This window comes from Aotus nancymaae, unplaced genomic scaffold (genome assembly GCF_030222135.1).
Source record: "Aotus nancymaae isolate 86718 unplaced genomic scaffold, 86718_ANA_hifiasm-v0.15.2.pri h1tg000003l, whole genome shotgun sequence".
Taxonomy (NCBI): domain Eukaryota; kingdom Metazoa; phylum Chordata; class Mammalia; order Primates; family Aotidae; genus Aotus; species Aotus nancymaae.
This window is the reverse complement of record NW_026988414.1, coordinates 48,079,249-48,098,459: the sequence shown is the minus strand read 5'-3', so window position 1 is coordinate 48,098,459 and position 19,211 is coordinate 48,079,249. Positions and strand designations below refer to the sequence as shown.

The following is a 19,211-nucleotide window of genomic DNA, read 5'->3' as shown; positions in this document are numbered from 1 at the left end:
TCTACACATTTTAAGAAGTCTACTCCATAAACATATGTAAACAGTTATAAAACCATTAAAAAGATAGTGTTTATTATTTAATGTAATGTGTAGATTTTTATGAAATATTATTAAGCATATTAAACACCATATAAGGGATGTTTACTAGAACATTAAACACTGGCTATTTTGAGGTAATGGGAGCTGGATTTATAGTTACTTCTTTTCTTTACATTTTCTGCATTATTGGGTTTGTAAAAATTCTGAACATTCATTCTTTTTTATAAATCAGAGAAACAGGTAGTTTATTGTTTCAGGAAAAAAAAAAACTCTACAGCTCAAGCTTGAGGGCCTATAGCCACCAGGTGGGGGCAGGAGCTAGATGCTGGATGGTAAGAACCAGTGACCTCTTAAAAGACAACTTAGATTAAGAGAGAGGTCACAACAACAGCCCTGGAGCTTTATAGTTTATAAACAAAATAATATTCACTTATAAAAACAAATTGAGATTTAATACACATGAAAAATAAATATGACAAAAATCTCAGAAACTGATCTACCATTTTCTTAGACAAAAATATCAGGTATAACTATCCTGTCCAGTTAAAATTGCCTAATATTAATTATATGCAATAACATAAACTGTTTCCTTCACTTACTATCTGTATTATGATCAAGGAATGTTCTTCTTTTCATTGAATTAATCATTTATTTTTCCCTATTAAATCCTTTCTCAAGTTGCCTAAGAATCTCATAAAATGAACCTTCATTCCCAGCCAGCAAAACCCTTAAAATGATTTGCTTATATTTCTATGGCATATAAGTAAGTGAAAACCATAATACAGTAAATAATTATAATGAGATTGAACTAAAACTGGCTTCCTGACAGGTACCATTAGCGAATTGCTATTTCAATGTCCTAAACAGTCACCTGAGTTAATTCAATTTTCATATTGTTTAATTTTTGTCTTTAAAATTCACTCTTCAGAGGATAGAAAACTGGCTCAATGTCTCAACTGTGACTGATGGCACAGTCTCTGAATGTTCTTACTTATTTCATTTTGCTATTTAGAAATATTCTAATAACATGACCAAAAACCTAACAAGAGCTATCTAACAGGTATTACTTATCTTAAAAGGAATACTGTTATTAGATTTATGACATTGGTAAAACCGGAAGATACTAAGAAAAAATACAAAAATAACAGAAACTTATTTTTTAATACAATGTGTTTTAATGTGCCCTGTTACTATCTTTTAAGCTTTATAAACCACAGACATATATTAATTTTCAGATACGAATGACGACCGTTTTGAAAAAAAACTTATTTGTCATATACCGAGGACAAAAAGTGCTGCTGCCCTCACTCATGCACTCATTTGACTCATGGCGCAATCCTGAATAATTTTAAACCAAACATGACTGCGGCAATCAATTTTTGTCCAATTTATTGGGCATGAGTTAAAGCCAATTAAAAAACCATTTTTGGTGCAATTCAAGAGGAAAACTGTATAAACCCATGAAAAACAAATTTGAGTCCTAGACATGAGTCATCACTATTCTAAATATTGGTGTCAGACCCAAATCAAAAAGAACAAATCCTAAAATTGCACAGTCCACACTGGAAACTGCATTTATCAGCAATGATTTTACATAATTATTAATATTTTTATAAGAAATTGACCTGAAAGAAAAAGCATTCTCTTCTGTCTCATATCTGAATAATTTTTGCAATGAAATTAATAGGTAGTTTACAGCAGTTCCTTGAGTTTCTGCATTAAGAACTGAGGTAGAAAGTCATCTGTGACCTTTATATAAAGAAAGCAAAATATTTTACCTGTAATTTTAAAGTATCTTTTACCTATTAGACCATGTCTTCTTTCACATGAATATAGTAGCTCTCCTTTAAGACCATAAAATGAAACAATCCCTGTACGCTCCAGATATTCTTAGGGTAATCAAAGCAGCAAAACTGAAGCTTCTAGGTTGGAAATTACAGCTATAAAATACAGCCATACATTTTCAATCTGTATATTAAAAAGGCCTTTCAAGTTCAGGGTTGTCTCGGTTAAAAGTATTCATGCAGACCTGAATTCTGATTCTGCCTCTCCTGTGTCCTTGGTATATGACTTTGGGCAAGTTGTCTAACCTCTCTGAGCCTCAGTTTTCTCATTCTCAAAATGGGTATTAAAAATAATCTACCTTTTAAGGCTGTTGTGAACATTAAGTGACTCAAGTATTTGTGTGACTCAAGTATTTGTCTGACAGAGAGTGAATCTTCATTGGATGACAGAACTGGATAAAGGAAAGCCCAGTGGTTCTAACACGTGACTGTGCATCAATGCCTCAACCTAATGAGGTTTTTCAAGTACAGATGCCTCCTCTTTACCTCAAGAGATTTCACTCTAATTCTGAGGTGTATTTATGTTTATAAAAAAGCTCCACAGATGATTTTGATGAACAACTGATTTAGAGCAAAAATCAGTACAGTTTTTTCAATTGTTCAGTTAACATGGAGTTAAACAGTGGCTTGAACTATTTTGGTTATTTCTGTTGAACAGATTAATTGAAATAACTGCCAATTTTATACATTGTGTTATACTGAAAAAGATTTAACTAGGACATCTTTAAAAGATTTTATTTACATTCATATTGCTATGAGGTCACAGAATAAGTGTGATTTTCTATAACTTCCTATTAGTAAAATGAAAGAACATGTGAGATAACCCTGGGAAGTGCAGTCATTCCACTGGCATAGATATATTTTACTGTTTGTTACGTTTGTTACTTCTATTTAATAAACATAGGCAGATAAGCCAAAATTACCTAATCAGTTTTTTCGGAGTTGTATTTTCCCTTTGAGTTAGTTCATTTCTAACTGTCCTACTTCAAAATAAGTAAGCACGCTCCTCCAATAGAGATCAGTTGGTGCCATGCTGTTAAGAACAGAAAGTACCAGAAAAATATACATGTTGGACTGACACAACCACCCCACAAGTTACTCACCATGATCGTTTAACAGAAACAGGCACATTTCCCTTGGGATCTAATTTTAAATATTAACAGAAATCAGGACTCTCCTTAATATCCTCCCATTAGTGGAGATTAATTTATTAGATGAACAACCTGTTACCCTGGAAGGAAAAGAGATATGTCCTAGTAGACCTTGGGTATTAGCAATGTCAGTAAAGGTGGCCCCATAAGCCTAGGGGAACAAAGAACAGTCAGGTCCTAGAAGTATCAAGAGAAGATGATGAGGAGGTAAGGAAACCAAGCAGATAGTTTCCACCATTTGCCTAGGGCAAGGGTGGGTGCAGCTGGTACATTCTCAGGCTTTTATAGGCCTTCTTGGTAGAAAACCAGAGTGATTTACACGCTGGCATGTCTCTATACAGAAATTCAGGGAAATTCCAATACTGCTACACCATCAGACAGAGTTTTTAACTTAGAGATTCTAGAGAACAGACTTTTGTTATACCCTCTCTCTGGATTTAAGAATGGAAACTGCATAGATTACCTAAAGGCTCACTGGAACAATACTTATTCTCCGGGGACTCCCTACCCTCGGGGTTTAGAAATGACTCTGCCATCTAAATATAATTCAACATTATGTATTGGCAAAATGTTGGTAGATCAAGGAGATGTTGATCAAGAGGTTGATGAAGGAGCTGGTATGCCCAGATTCTAGTTTTTAAACTTTTGTGAATCACTATGTTTCCATATATAAAGGGAATGATAATGTTTGCTTGTTTTACTTTGTAGGGTTATTGTAAAGCTAAAAGTAAGTATATTAACACTGGAAAATTTTTTATTGCCACAAGAAATGAGAGGAAAATAATTTTTAATGTATATAACTTTCTAGTAAATTATACAAATGCCTGTCAGAAACATATTTCCTTTTTTAAAATTAAGTAAACTTTTTTCATTTTCAGTATGATTCTCCAAAGTTTCAAAATCAACTCATCAGATAACAACTCTATATTAAAACTTCAAAAAGTGAAATTGCCTGACACTTGCTGAAATATCATGGAACACAAAAATGAAAATCTACAGAAAATTCAGAACGTTCTGTTTCTTTTTTTGTTTATGAATATAATGTTTTATCTAAATCTCGCCTTAGACAATTGGTTTCAAAAACGTGGCTCTTTGAAATTTCAGAAAAGAGAGAGCCCTTTCAGAGTTTTTTGTTTAACCAGCAGAGAATTGCATTCTCACAGCTGGAAACTGAACAGCTGTTGACTCTGACATTTTTCTGTTCCCCTGGGTGAGAGTTCAAGGACCCTCTCTATGCCACCAGGAGGACAGCCAGTAAAGGGGTCAGAAACATGTTCCAGTGCAACTCAATTCCAAGGCCACCCTAGAGGACTGGAGAACAGATTAACTCAGAGCCACTGTCACCCAAATGGTAGAGATAGTCTCCCTGTTGAGGAAAACCAGCCTCTGTGAGAATTTACTTTCTGACTTATGTCCAGATTTCAAGGCTTATGTGACCTGAAGGACCCTTGATATTGGCCAGTCTCAGGAATTCAGTGTCCTTTTAGAATTTATCAATATATGTCCCCCTTTTTTTTTCACATATATAGGAAATTTCCCTTTCACTCACAGTGCATTTCTGGGTACTTCTTGGTGGATACTAAATAGCTAACTCCATTTTTATTTTACAGGAAGAAAAACAAAAAAGAATATTTCAGAATAGCTGTCACTGCAGCACTATTTATTGTATCCACTAGAGGACTCCTCTCAGAATAACTCAAAATCTCTCCCTTCTCATTCTCTATGGCCTCTGGCATTTGATGCTCAACTAACTCTTGAGTTGGGCCACTGGCTACATATCAGTGTTAGAATGAAAACATTTCCCCTACTTTAACACCTCCTGCTAGTTCAATAAAGCCATGTTTAAATAACTGAACTGGCTTCAATGAACTGTACTTGCCATTTTTTCCTGCTTCTTAGCTAGATAAAATGGAGATAATTAGGAAGTGGATGAGCAGGTTTAATGAAAGCCAGTTTCTTTTGGTATACTCCTGAAGCAGCAATCATCATCTGTTTGGCTTTTGAAGAGCAACAATTATAATCACTTAAACCCCCAAGGGGAACAAAAATAGAATTTACATTAGCATATAAAATATACAGCTGGATTGGGCAAGCCTACAAAATTCTGGGGAAATCATTCTAATCTGAATGCTATTCAAACTCACAAGTAAAATGAGTTCAAGAGTATTTTACATACTTCCTTCCTATAAAGTAATACATATAATGATATTGAGAGGATTTTCCTAAAAATGAACACAGGGAAATAAAAAATTGTTGCCAGGAGAGAATCCCAGAGGGAATAGGCTAAACTGTATTGTCAAGATATCAGAGAGGAAAATGCATAATGATATTCACACAAAGTACTAATCACTCTGAAATGAAGGTTTTTACTGTAAAGCTACACACATTTGGGAGTTTAAGAAACAAATTTTGGTCTGATCACTGGTATAACTTACTCATAAATAAGGAAAATTTCAGATTAATAGTACTTCCCTTCTCCTCCATTGCAAATGTGAAAGTAATACAAAGGAAAGTGAAATTGCTTAAGTTGATAACCTATTGTTATAAAACAGAACTGTTTCCTATTTTAAAACATTTTCATGGCCGGGCGCGGTGGCTCACGCCTGTAATCCCAGCACTTTGGGAGGCCGAGGCGGGTGGATCACGAGGTCAAGAGATCGAGACCATCCTGGTCAACATGGTGAAACCCCGGCTCTACTAATACAAAAAATTAGCTGGGCACGGTGGCGCGTGCCTGTAATCCCAGCTACTCAGGAGGCTGAGGCAGGAGAATTGCCTGAACCCAGGAGGCGGAGGTTGCGGTGAGCCGAGATCGCGCCATTGCACTCCAGCCTGGGTATCAAGAGCGAAACTCCGTCTCAAAAAAAAAAAAAAAAACACATTTTCATATCATTTCCTCTCAAATAATCTCTTTCTTACCCCCTTTCTAATTCTAGCCCAGATCACAAGCAATCTCCCTCATCATTTACAATATTTAATTACTTTTGCTTTTGTATGCCTTTCACAATTTGCAAGATACTTTTTTTTTTTATTGGTAGAGCATAGAAGAATAAAAATGGGGCCTGTGCTTTATCCATTATGCTACTAGCAACAAAACGCTAACTTTAATCAATTTATTAAAGGCTTTCCCGGCTGTGCACATTTGTCAAAGGCAGTGTATCTGAGAAATTACACTAATGAATCTTGAAAAACTCGGCATCCTACACAGAAAACTTGTTCTCTCATCATAAGTACATATCAATATGTAAAGACAAAAAAATATATACTTCATCTTTCTGTATATTATTTGAAGAGCTAGTGTTACATTTCTTTAAAATGGAAAAGAAGTTAGTAAGCAAAATTCCACCTCCACTGAGAAGCCTTCCTGAATACCACACTAAAGCCAACCACAGGCATATTAGCGAAAGCTTCCTCTGGACTCCTAAAAGCACTTTTTACATATCTCTGATACCAACTATCTCACTACATTATAACCATCTGTTGACATGTCTATCTCTTACACAGACTATGCATTACTTGACGGCACAGCCATCATTCCAGCCAAGTATTATCAGTTTCTACCACCATGTCTAACCCATGTATGTAATAATGTCTGTTGAATGAAGTGTATCATTCACTGCATCCTAAGACATCAAAATGTTGTGGTATCCATGGTAGGAATCAAACTTACATATTAAATGCCATCTCTGCAATAATATCAGATTGAATGATAAATTAAGCACTAAGAAATTAAAAATTCAAAAGTCTAGGTTTCTGTAGCAGTCTTAGCACTAATTATCATCTTTAACAAAGGATCATGGTAACATTTTAGATTTTGTTAAATATTTATAATGTTAATCAGCTCTTTACCTTTCCCATAGTTAATTATTTTTACTGAAAACATTTCAAGCTGAGTTCTTAGTTCTTCTTAGTAATGACCTCAGGTTTCATTAACTTTATAATCTCTATTTTAAAAAAATTAAATGCATTAACATTGCCTTCTCAGTCTTTGTTAATGTCTGTCAAGCCAGGCAGTATCTAGCTTGTAGTACTCTGCCCTTTCTGTAATGCTGTGAGAGGCTTTAAAAATCTACAACATATAACTTTACTTTGAACACAAAATGTAATGATTTCATATTCAAAAGGATTTACAGAGAGAATTGTGGCGCATAGCTTGAAGGATTCCAGGACCTATGCAGCAACTTCTTTAAGATCCTTTGTTATTTTTCTTAGTTTAAACATAGTTCACGTTTTTCCTACCACTTTTCCAAGTGAAATTATAATTTTGTATAAAGTTATGACAAAGCAGTAGAGAGGCAGAAGAAAATAGACTCCAGAAGACCTATCCTAAAATACTCCTGGATTTTTAGTTAATAATAGTTAATATTCTTATTAAATTCTATTTTGAAAAATTAATTACACCATAAATTTAAAAATGAACAACTGCTTTAATAACTTTCCCTTTTAGCATCATATTGATATAACCATAACTTTTATATGTATACTTACACATATTCATTATTTATATAGACAGATTTGTACACTTTAATGAATTTGAATGGAAAGAAAAATTGTATAGACGGTGTATGATTTTAGTACATAATCATGTAATATAAATTTCCATATCAAGGATGAAACAGAAAATTATATGAACATTTTATTAGCTATAATAAAAACTTAGCCTGAATTTTATTTGAAATTAGACCAAGAACTAAAATTAGTTTTGGGAGGCTTAATAATTCAGGGTTTTTTCCAAGATCAAAGTGAAACAGAGTTGAATGGTTGAATGCTGGAATACTGTGGGGTTGAAATGCTCAAGCCTCGTAATTCTCCCCTTTATAATCAGGTTTTTAAAATTCCAAAATTATCTGACTAAAAAATCTATTAGTACTTTCATAGTAATGTGGTTTAAACATGATTAATTTGGATGGTTTCACTTTATAAATTGAAATTTACAAAATGGGATGTATCACTTTTTTTAAGTTATTCACTTAACAAGATCATTAATTCAAACACTATTTTAACGTGTGAGCTCTCTGCATTAAAAAAAAAGTAAAGCAATTAAAAAATTTACAGAAAACAACTCAGAAGCCCATTTACTGCATAAAATGCAGATAGAGTTATTCTGAGGGCTTTCATTTCTTCTCAGGCAAAAAGTGAAATATTGAGCAGTTTTTTGTTGAATGTCAATGATGTCCTTAAACATTTTTTCATTGTTACTTAAAGATGCTTGAATGAATTACCTTGATAAACTCTTATCATCTCCACTCCACATCTAAGCTAATCAACCCAAGAATAGGCAATATTTATATCCTAATCTCTCAGGTCCAAAGATTTTGTAAACAAAAAAGATCAAAATTAGAGCATTTTTATGGGAAAGGATGTTTTCTCTGTATTTATTAGAAAGTCTATCATCTTTAATATTTAAAAAGGAATCATATAGTAGGGCCCTATTTGAAACTTTTTATTTTCTATATCACTTACAAGTTTCTTTAGTTCACACAATGAAGGCAGTTTAAAAAATGCCCCTTAATCACTGTGATAAGAAGTTAATTTTAAGTATATCAAAGTAAACTCTTGCTTAGAAAATATATATTATGGTAAAAAATATCAAATGATTTGCTACCTATAAAAATCATTTTATTATATTAGCAAATGTAAGTGTAATCAAAATTTTAAAAGTCTTGAAAATGAAAAATTAAATCCCATTTTCGTCATTAAAATTGTAAAAATCACTCTGCTTATTTAAGTTTCCTTTTAAGGAAAATGGTACAGTTAGGTCTTCCTTCTATTTAGTAGGCATTTTTGCTAGTTATTTTAAAGTATTTTTGTCATTATAACTGAGTTAATCTTTCTCTCCTTTTGTTTTTGGAATGGAATAGAGAATACATTTTCCATAATTAATGTCCCAAAAGAAAAACAACCAGACAAACCAGGCTGTGTATCCAAACCCAATTTGGCTATAGTTAGAAATATTTCATTTAAACTTTTTTCTTCAAAAATGTTGTATTGCAAAAGTGCCAAGATTGACAGGTGATCCCTATGCTCAGAATTTGGGGCAATTACATGAGTTTTATGTGGAGGGCCTTTTAAAATTTAGTAGCTAGTATCTCCCATCCTTCTATTATTTGATTCTAATTTTGTTTGATTTTGGATCCAATTTTGGAGTCAGATAGATTTTGATTCACATCTTCACCTCATGGTTCATGAGCTATCTAACCTTAGGTACTCACTTTTTAGGTGAAATAAAAGCTACCACCTAAAGTGTTTTGAAGATTAACCGAGATACTATACATAAGGCACTTACATTCATGATTGAATCCATGACTGGGTCATAGCAGGTAGACAACACATGTTAACTATTAAAAGTTAGCATCTTCAAGATTTTAGATTCTATATTTGACATAGGATACATACTACTTTTAATACCAATTAGAAATAATAAACGAAGATTATTTTTGCATTTTTAAAATTATAATGTCACATCAGCCTTTCTTTTTGCCTTTATGCTTGCAGGTACATTTAATGCCCTGGATATCGTACAAAGGGCAAAACCTGCAATGTACCAGTAGATAACCTGGCTGCCATCCACCTTCACTTCCTACATCTCACTTTTCTCCTTTATGCATGAATACTTTTTCAGTTAAAGTGAGTCACTGTTATTGGAAGCAATGACTTTCTATCAGAGCATTGCTTAGTTGAAACACTTAAGAATTTTGTGCTTATGAACATTATAAGCCTTCTGCTATTTGTAAGATTTATTCTAATAAACTGAGGTTCAAGAAAAATATCAGAACATGACCACTGTATTTTCAACATACCAATAACATAAATAGAACATTTATAATTTTGGTATAAAAGTAACTAAACTGAAAATAAAAATATTTGTATTTTGTAGAAAAAATTTGGTTATTGCACTTCTACATTTTAAATTTCTATGTTAAGAATATTTAGCAAACCTAAAATTGGCACAGAATTATGGTGAGGGAAAGTATGAGGACTATATAGCATTAAATATATAGCATTAAGGAGTCCGAATAGGCAGTTAAACTATATGCACTATTAATTATCATTTAGAAGATAATTTTCAATTACCCAGCTTATTTTAAATATTGATTTTTAATGTATTACTTAACTGAAACAGTATTTTCAGTGTCTGGGTGAAAACTAAGTAAATCTGATGGCTTGAGATTATGATTATGATTAAAATAATTCTGAATAAAGGTGTTTTTCTCCACATGTCAAAGTAATATAATTTTACATGTATACAGGACATATATTTACTTATTTATAAATATCTATATATCAGTATTAGATAATGAATTCTTTGTTTAGCACTGTATATAGTTCAAGGTATTTATTTTTAAAGCTCAGATAGTGTTAGTAAAGTTCAAGATTCATTATAAAATTAAATCCTATGATAGTTGAGCAACATGATCTAAAATTAATTATATAGTTAAGAACATTGTTAGCTGATTGTCTGTGGTCTAAGAATATTAGTGGGTAGAAGCAAACCTCCCAACTGAAATTCTTGCAAATACAAAGATATACTATGTTCTAATCTAAACTCTTCTGAGACTTTTTTCACAAATTTTACTGAATTGATTCCTCTTGTACCAACAAATTCGTAGTTTAACCATTTTGGTGTTTTAGGTCTCAAACTGAAAACTGTTTTAAGGATAGTTATTGCAAACAGCTAGACTAAAATCAATAGAGATAGTTTTGGAAGCTGAGTGCGTAAAGTATCACTTTCCTGTGATAGCTACTGGTGAACTACAGTAACTTCATGTAGAATAGGCAAAAAATAAGTCAGTTGTCAAAATAAGTTATTAAAATATATGCCCACTAAAATACATTAACCTTTACTGCAATACAATTCGTATTTTTAAAGTTATTTTCTATGTTTCCTATGATCACAGGAAGTTTATAGTTAATTTTAAAATCTTTATTTCAAAATAGGTCTTGAGAAATGTAGCCACATGCAATTATATCTACACACACATAAATGAAAATTAAGAATGGACTCAACAAAACAATTCCTTTCAGTAGGTATTTCTGTTTCCATCCCATCCTTCAAATGAGAAAACTGAGATGCCCTTGCCTCATTAGACAATGGGCAGGTCCATTCCAACACAGGGCATCCTAGTTCTCTCCATGGCAACAGCCCTGGATAAGTTAAAAGGCAACTGAAAGTTTTACAACTACTGAGCAGAACAGGCCAAAAAATTCATAATTCTCCAGAGCAAAGGCTTTTAGCCAACTTGGAATTGTTTACTTTGTCACAAATACTGTATTGGATGGCTATTCTTGGAAACTGAGTGAGATAAAGGGGCAAAACCCAGGAATCTATCCCTGGAATATACCTCCTATTTTAAAACAAAAGGGGTTAATTAGGAAAGGATGCCGATGAAGGACTCTTGAATGAATCTGTACACTTTAAAAACTGGGATGAATGGGAAGAGGGAGGTGAGTAGAGAGCAGTGGGAAGGAGGGTTAATAAGCAATTCTTTTCTCCAGCCCCAAACCTTCCAAGACCACAACTTTGCAAATGTATTACCTCATCATCATTCAGCATTTAAAATTTGTCTAGGAATGTTGGCTTCAAATGTTGCTACCTGAGGAAGTGTGAGGAAGAACAGTCTAACTGCAGGTGAGGACACATAGTTGTAGTAGCTGAGGATGACCCCACTGTTCCTTTTCAAGATTTTGATCAGGAATGACCCGGCTAATGTGCGGAGTTCAGGAAGTCAGAGCTTCAAGGTTCTTTTGAAACCAGACAATAACCTAGTTCCCTTCGCCTCCCTTCCCTACACCTCTCTCCTGCTGACTGCCAACTCTCACCCACTTTAAATGCATCAAACCTATTCTCATCCCAAGAGTCTCAAACATATAAATACACAACTTGTCCACTGACCATAGTAGAGAGAAAAAACAAAATTAGCACTACTGGTTTGTATGGGTTTCTTTTTGTTGTTGTTGAACCACCCCCTCCTCCCAGCCCTCAACCCTTTGTGTGTGAGGATTCCCCTTCAAACCACCCACAGACCGAGCAGACGAGAAGAAATGGTAATTTTCGGTTTAAAAGTTCACTTACCACGGCAACCTCATATTGCTTTGTCATGCTTTTTGCACTTAAATTTTCAAAACTGCTTGTGCTGGGCGCAGAACTGGGAAGGCAGGGCTAAAGTATCTCTAGTAATCACAACAAAAAGGAGAGAACATTCACCAATCAGAATTACATTTAAATGCACAATCAAACCCCGGAGCAGGACGCGCGGTTCAAAACACACCAGGGAAAGGGTGGGGGTGGAAAAAGCCAAGCTACCAAAACAAAAGGTAAAGGGGAGAGTTGAGTGGTTGGAGGGGAAATTGATCCAAGCCGCCTTTTTACCGTGGACTGGCTTAAAACCACCACCACCACCACCACCACCACCACCCCCCCCCGCCCCCAGCACCCCCGCGATTACCCGAGTGACTGCACTTGCCTCCAGCCAGCTCAACTGCAGGAGAGGAAAGCCCCATCTAAGTTCACTAGCCCTGCCACAGTCTTCCACTGCCTGATGGGTTCCTTCAGGAAAACACTTCCAGAGGCATTCATCCACTTGAGGTGGGGTTGGCTGCTGCTGCGAGGCTGCTGCAGCCGAGGCTGCTGCGAGCAGCTGCTAGGACCGTTGCCGTCTCGTTCCTGCCTCTTTCGCGCTGCACAATAGCCCCGGCTGGGTGCACCTCATTAAGCCAGCCGAGAGCCCCAGGAGCAGGGCAAGCAGTGTGACAGCGCTGCCCCTTTGTAATGACTGTATGATGGATGCAACCGAAGGGTGGGGTCTGGGTGGGTCAACACTGTTAATGACAGTATGTATCATTCTGTCTGTCCTCCAGGAGAGGGAAGCCCCCTGCCCTCCCCTCAGGTCTCTCTCTCTCTCTTTCGTCCCTCCCTCATCCGTATCTCTCCTGTCTCTCCTCTCACTCGGCGCGCACACACACTTTGCTCCCTCTTCCCCCACCTCCCTATGGCATTTTCCGCAGTCAGTGTTCAAAAAAATTATGAACACCATCGGGTAATTTCCAACTAAACCGATTACGGACGGCGAATTTATCCAAACACTTGAAGAAGGAGAAGATTCTAAAATCGAAAAACGAAGGCGGCAAGGGCGAGGAGAGCGGGGTGGAGTTGGATGCCGGAGCGAGCGGGGCGTTCACTGGCCAATAGTTTGCAACTGCGGGTCCACACGCGCCGCCGGCTCGGCGCTGCTAGGAGGCGCGGAACGCAGCTTCCACGTGCGCCGCGCTCCTCCCAGCGCCCGGAACGGTCTCGGGGGCGGGCTGCACGGTGAGAAGAGCGAAATAAATAAAACAAGCCCGAGGAGCCGTGGCTGGGGCGGAAACTGCAGGAGGAACTCCTGCACCCGGGCTGCGGGCAGCCAGTCGGGGAAGAACTCTGCAACCGGACCGAAAGGGAGTCCGACCCACCCGGGAGGGGCTGTCAGGATGCTGGAGCGGGTGTCAGGGTCCGAGACTGCCTTGTCGGGCGAGACCTCCTGCCCCCGGCGATGGGGTCCCCCCTCGGACCAACACCCCGTCCCGCTTCAGAGCGTCGGCCCCACAGGTGCGCAGCGAAGTCACCACGTTGGGGACCAGACCCCCGCCTCTCCCTCTTCCCTTCTCCTCCCGACCCAACACCCTCTTTACTTCTCACTCCACTCTGAGTCTCGCCTGTGCTGTCCCGGCTGACCCAGGGAGGCAAAAAAAAAAAAAAAAAAAAAAAAAAGAGAGAGAGAAAAGAAAGTATCTCTCCTTTCGCTCCCTTTTAGGGGAGCTTTGGATCTTTGTCACCCCACTGACCCCACCCCGTTGACTTTTTCTCCACTTTTCGGCTTTGTTAATGGTCCCAAGAAGCTAGTTCACAGGCACCGATTTTTCTTCTAGAGGAAAGCCTTGCAGAATGATTTTTATTTCCCTACGTGGACAAGTAGACTTATTTTACACTCAGCCTCCCGTTTCCAACTTAACTGTGATGCTGTACGCTCTTATGTAGCTACAAAGCGCCTTCCAGACATCCTGAGCTATTTCTCCAGAACTGTGTGGATATTTATTTACGTTTATTAGAGTTTATGAAGCACCACTTCTCTGACTCTGTGTAATACACTTCTGTTTTTATCATCGTTGTCTTATAGCAACTAGGAGAAAGCAAGAAGCATAGAGAAAACAGGGCATTTATGTCTAATGAAGCATCTCTCCTTTTTTATGTTAGCCATTTATTAATCAGTTAAAATTTGTGTAGGCTGTGCAGCCTGCTCTAGGCCATAGGATAGCACTAAAGATTTTATGCCACTCCTCAAAGAGCTTCTGATCCACAGGGAAGGCAAAAGAACCTTCAGCTCTTAATTGCTTCTAACAAGAAACCACTTTTAATAGATGGGAAGGAGAGACCTTGTCAGAAGGCTTTCAGCAAAAAAAAAAAGGAACACTGTAGTGTTGACCTCAGTGGTTGTTTCAGGTCATAAACCTGCAAGGCATCAGAAGTCTCCCCCCCCTTTTTTTTTTTTAACCAATTGCTTTTCCCACCTTTTTACAACTCTATTGTAGTACCAGACTTCTGTTCACATATTTCCTAAAATTAAATATAAAGGCAAGGGTAGGGGTCAAGAGGCCAGTTGGAATTAGTGAGAAATCTAAATTGACCAATTAATTGACTAACAGTAATGCTAACTTAAGCTTGCCTAAAAGAAATCCTTAGTGATATGCCTTAATGAGTAAAAATAAGAATTAAATATAATTATGTATCATGCATAATTGTATAAAATTAGCAAAATAATTGTTTTATGTAAATAGCTCTTTATAAGGGCATCTGAAGACTGTTCAAACACGTCCTCTTTTTTGTTTTTTGAGATGGAGTCTTGCTTTGTCGCCCAGGCTGGAGTGCAGTGGCTCAATCTCGGCTCACTGCAGCTTCTGCCTCCCCGGTTCCAGCGATTTTCCTGCCTCAGCCTCCTGGGTATCTGGGAATACAGGCATATGCCACCACACCCGGCTAATTTTTGTATTTTTAGGAAAGACAGGGTTTCACCACGTTGGCCAGGATGGTCTCAAACTCCTGACCTCAGGTGATCCGCCTGTCTCCGCCTCCCAAAGTGCTGGGATTACAGGCATGAGCCGCAGCACTCGGCCTCTCTTACATTGTTTTACTAATAAAATTGCATAATGAAAAAGATGAGTATAAATAGTTGAGAGTGGAAATAGTTAATGGATTTTGTAGTATGTTATTAATTGTAATCATAGTGAAAGTTTATTATTAAATTTCTCCATTTCTTTAAGACCTAGATGGGCAAGATACTAAATACTTTTCTTGGAATACATCATCTTGATTGAAAACTACCAGGATATTTTTGAAAAAATAGCTCACTAGGTGGCTGGGTAAGTTTGTTTGTTTATAATGGACTTTTCAATAATGGTGGTAGGCATACTGGAAGATACCCACTTTACTAAGTTCATTTTTCTGTGTTCTTTTCTGCTTCTCTAACCTTGAACTTTAGTCAGGGAAAATGGAAGAAATGGGAATGCTAACTAATAGAAGAAGGATATTTTCTTTGAACTTTGAAAAACAGACAAGTAATTGAACCATAAATTTAGAAACAGGGCTTTTAACAAATTAAAATTTTAAGATGTGTAAAAACAGCTCCCATAAGTATATGCACCAAATATATTAACCTTGTGATACAGAAGATTGCACCTGGGAGAAGTTAACACCATTGGAGATTATTAAGACTTACCAACTCACTCAGCTTTAATAAAGAGAACTCGAGCCAAGTATGGAACACAGTTGTACTGAATTGGCAAGAATTATACACTTAAATGTAAATACATTTTTTCTGGGAGGTAAAGATATTATCAACCCTCCCAAAACGCTTTAGATATTTTTTGAAAAGATTACTGTCCTGCAAAAATGTTTATCTTACCAAAAGTTTCTAGCCTATTTCATAATCTATATGACAGTTTTAGTACCACTTGGAAAAGATGTTTAATATCTGAATAAGTTAATATGTTCTATTTTCTATTTTTGTTAATGGGATTATAGATATGATGTGTTTCAGGCTCTGCGTTATCTACGGCAGGAAAAAATTGAGGGCAGAAGAGTTTCTTTGGCGTACATCAAGGACTACATTATAATCAATACAAGCAAACCCAGTCTGGAAAATATATAAGCTAGGTATTAAATAAGTAATTCACTGTCTATAAATCTCCTACCAGTGGGTTAATATCGAGAGTCATGTAAGGGCTTCAGTGGCTGATGGAATACAATTGTTCATCCCAAGCAACCTTGGCTATCCTTTTAGAAACTTCTCAACAAGTTCTGCTACATTTAAAAACAAGATCATTGTCTAAGAATCCAGTAAGGCTTTTAAAGATTGTCTTTCATGTTACCTTTGAAAAGCAAGTTCAACATTCAGTCTTTCAGAAAGCATTTGTTTGCATGCTGTTAAGATTTCTTTACCCATGTTAGAGAGCAGAGTTTCTGGAGTCATACAGAAATTGGTTCCAATGCTTATAAACTGGGTAACTAGTACAATTCTCTTAATTACTCTGGATCACACTTCCTTCTTTAGTAAAATTAAAAGAACAAAGACCAACTCCTACAGTTGTGACGATTTAATGATACAAAGTGTAAAAACATACTGCCTAGTAAAAGGTCAGTCCTATTGAGACAGACATTGTAATTTGGCTCACTCGACATGAATTCTTAACCTCCTCCCTCCTTGTCTTACTCTAACTTACAGACTGAAAGTTGAATATTTCATTTCCCAGTTTTCTTTGCAGCTAGTAGTAGCTGTTTCACAGTTATGGCAAACTAAATGTAAATACAGCTGGGCGCAGTGGCTCACACCTGTAATCCCAGCACTGTGGGAAATCTAGGCACATAGATCACCTGAGGTCAGGATTTTGAGACCAGCCTGGCCAACATGGCAAAACCCCATCTCTACTAAAAAGTATAAAAATTAGCTGGACCTGGTGATGCATGCCTGTAATCCCAGATACTCAGGAGGCTGAGACAGGAGAATCGCTTGAACCCAGGAGGTGGAAGTTGCAGTGAGCTGAGATTGTAGCCACTGCACTCCAGGCTAGGTCACAGAGTGAGACTCTGTCTCAAAAACAAAAAAATGTCAATACATATTTGCTGGGGAAACTTCTGAAAATGCTTTTGTTTTTCTGATGAAAGATGAATAGCAACAGCTGTCACCACTTTTTGCTCTTTCTTCCTGCCCGTTTCTTCCTACATGGTATGTGTGATGTCTGGAGCTAGAGCAACCATCTTGCGATTATGAACCAATACATGTGAGTTGAAGGCCAATTGCTGAAAGAAGGTGAAGGAAGATAGGAAGAACCCGGGCTTCTGATAGCAAACTTGACTTGCTGAGTTAGTCCTGGACTGTCAACCTTTAGACATCTTGTTTTATACGAAAAAATAAACTGCTCTTTAGTTGAGCCATATTTAGCTGAAAATTCTGAATATTATGTTACTGACATACCTGCCGCTATTGTTGTGGTTTTCTGCTTTTAAACAAAATCTGCCTTGATTATCTATATGACTTTGAATGTCAGCCATTTTGAAGAATTTCAGGTTAAAAACTTCTCTGAGACTCCACCCATGCACCTATGACTAGGTCACTGGTTTGGGTTTGGATGATCTGCTCAAATTATTGAAACTGGAGTGGGTTTATAAGGATCATTTTTTTTGAAAATCCCACAACTGACAATTCTTTTTGAGGAAGCTCCATAATTGTACTAAAAGAGACTGAACCTAATATGTATATTGAGTCTAAATATCTTTTCTCTTTCCTTCAATAATGTATTTTTGCTTTTGTTTTCAAATAAACATACTGGGATGTATTTATCTTTGAATATATTTATATTGAAATATTCAGAATATTCACTTTGGAAAATGATAAAATACTTATTTAATTGATGATCCTAGTTTGGTGCCATAGCGCCACACATTTTTTTTTTTTTTAATACGAGGTCTTACTCTGTAGCTCAAACTAGAGTGCAGTGGTGCAATCATACATAGCTCACTGTAACCCCAGACTCCTGGCCTCAATCTGTCTTCCATCTTCAGCCTCCCAAAGTGCTGGGATTATAGCATGACCCACCACGACCACCTTCTATACAATTTAAAATGTCCTCTTTAGGAGTCATGTTTACAATGTGAATCACAATTTTGGAGAATGTCAACAATGTGGCAATATTATCCAATATGTTCTCTGAAGATTGTATTTAATCTAGGAAAATACCCAAAATGTTGTTCAGAATCAAATCAAGTAAATTAAGTGAGCAACCACCTAAAAACTAGATAATACAGGATTTTTCATTGTTGTTACAAAAAATTTAGTATATACACAAAAAATAAGATCTAGAACATGTCTAAAATGTGTTATAGCAAGGATAGCATCTTTCACATAAGCATATGTCTTCCTAAGGGACTGCTTTGGAGGCCCACACACTTGGTCACTTGTGTTAGCTAAACACGTCAGTCTCATAGCTACTTTCAGTTGTAATTTCTTTGAATAACCAGATGTTTCCTTTTCACCTTTCCCCTTCCATTCTGTCATAAATTTCTTATTCTGAAACAGACTCAGTGTTCAATTGATTCAAAACTATTTTTGTAGTACTATCACTTTACTACAGTTGATTAAAAAAATGTACAAGTAGCAAGACAGAATAGTGCCATGGATACCACAGTAAAATTTTGAATCAAACAGAATTTCATTTGAGCTCCAACCTTTCCACTTACTAGCTGTGTGATTTGCATGGTTACTTAATCATTTCAGTCTGTTTTTTATCTGTAAAATGAAGATTAAAATAGTATGTCTCTTAGAGAGTTGTCCTGAATATTAATTAGGATAATAAATATGGAGTTTGTGTATAATACTAAAAAAAGTAAGTGATTAATAAGCATTACTTATGATAATACCATGTTAGGCAAATAGCAGGGTCTTTGAAATACTTAAAATGTAAAGAATATTCGGCCATTTATAGGCGTCGCTGTCAGTAACTGCAAACCTAAAAATGATTTAGCTAATTATGAATTAATCATGGATAGTTAACTTAGGCTGATCTGGAAGTTTTGTCTATCATTTTGTTTGATGCAATGAAAAGAAATTTGACCCTAAAATAAATAGCCCTAGCTCCAGTGTGTGTTGTA

The 19,211-nt window shown here is 36.4% G+C and overlaps 1 protein-coding gene across 7 annotated transcripts in view; it reads right to left on the bottom strand.

The window, feature by feature from the left end:
* The window catches only part of ELAVL2 (ELAV like RNA binding protein 2), a 159,855-nt gene extending 147,650 nt beyond the window's left edge, over positions 1 to 12,205 (bottom strand). For 6 of the 7 annotated variants that reach the window (XM_021675339.2, XM_021675342.2, XM_021675346.2 and 3 more), the window contains exon 1: positions 12,108 to 12,205. Coding sequence is in view for 2 of the 7 variants with exons in the window: in XM_064380971.1 (XP_064237041.1) it covers positions 12,108 to 12,134 (27 nt within the window). In the remaining 5 variants the exon portion in view is untranslated. The remainder of the gene's footprint in view (positions 1 to 12,107) is intronic. The other variant, XM_012450018.3, reaches the window with a different exon arrangement.
* Positions 12,206 to 19,211: the final 7,006 nt, after the last annotated feature.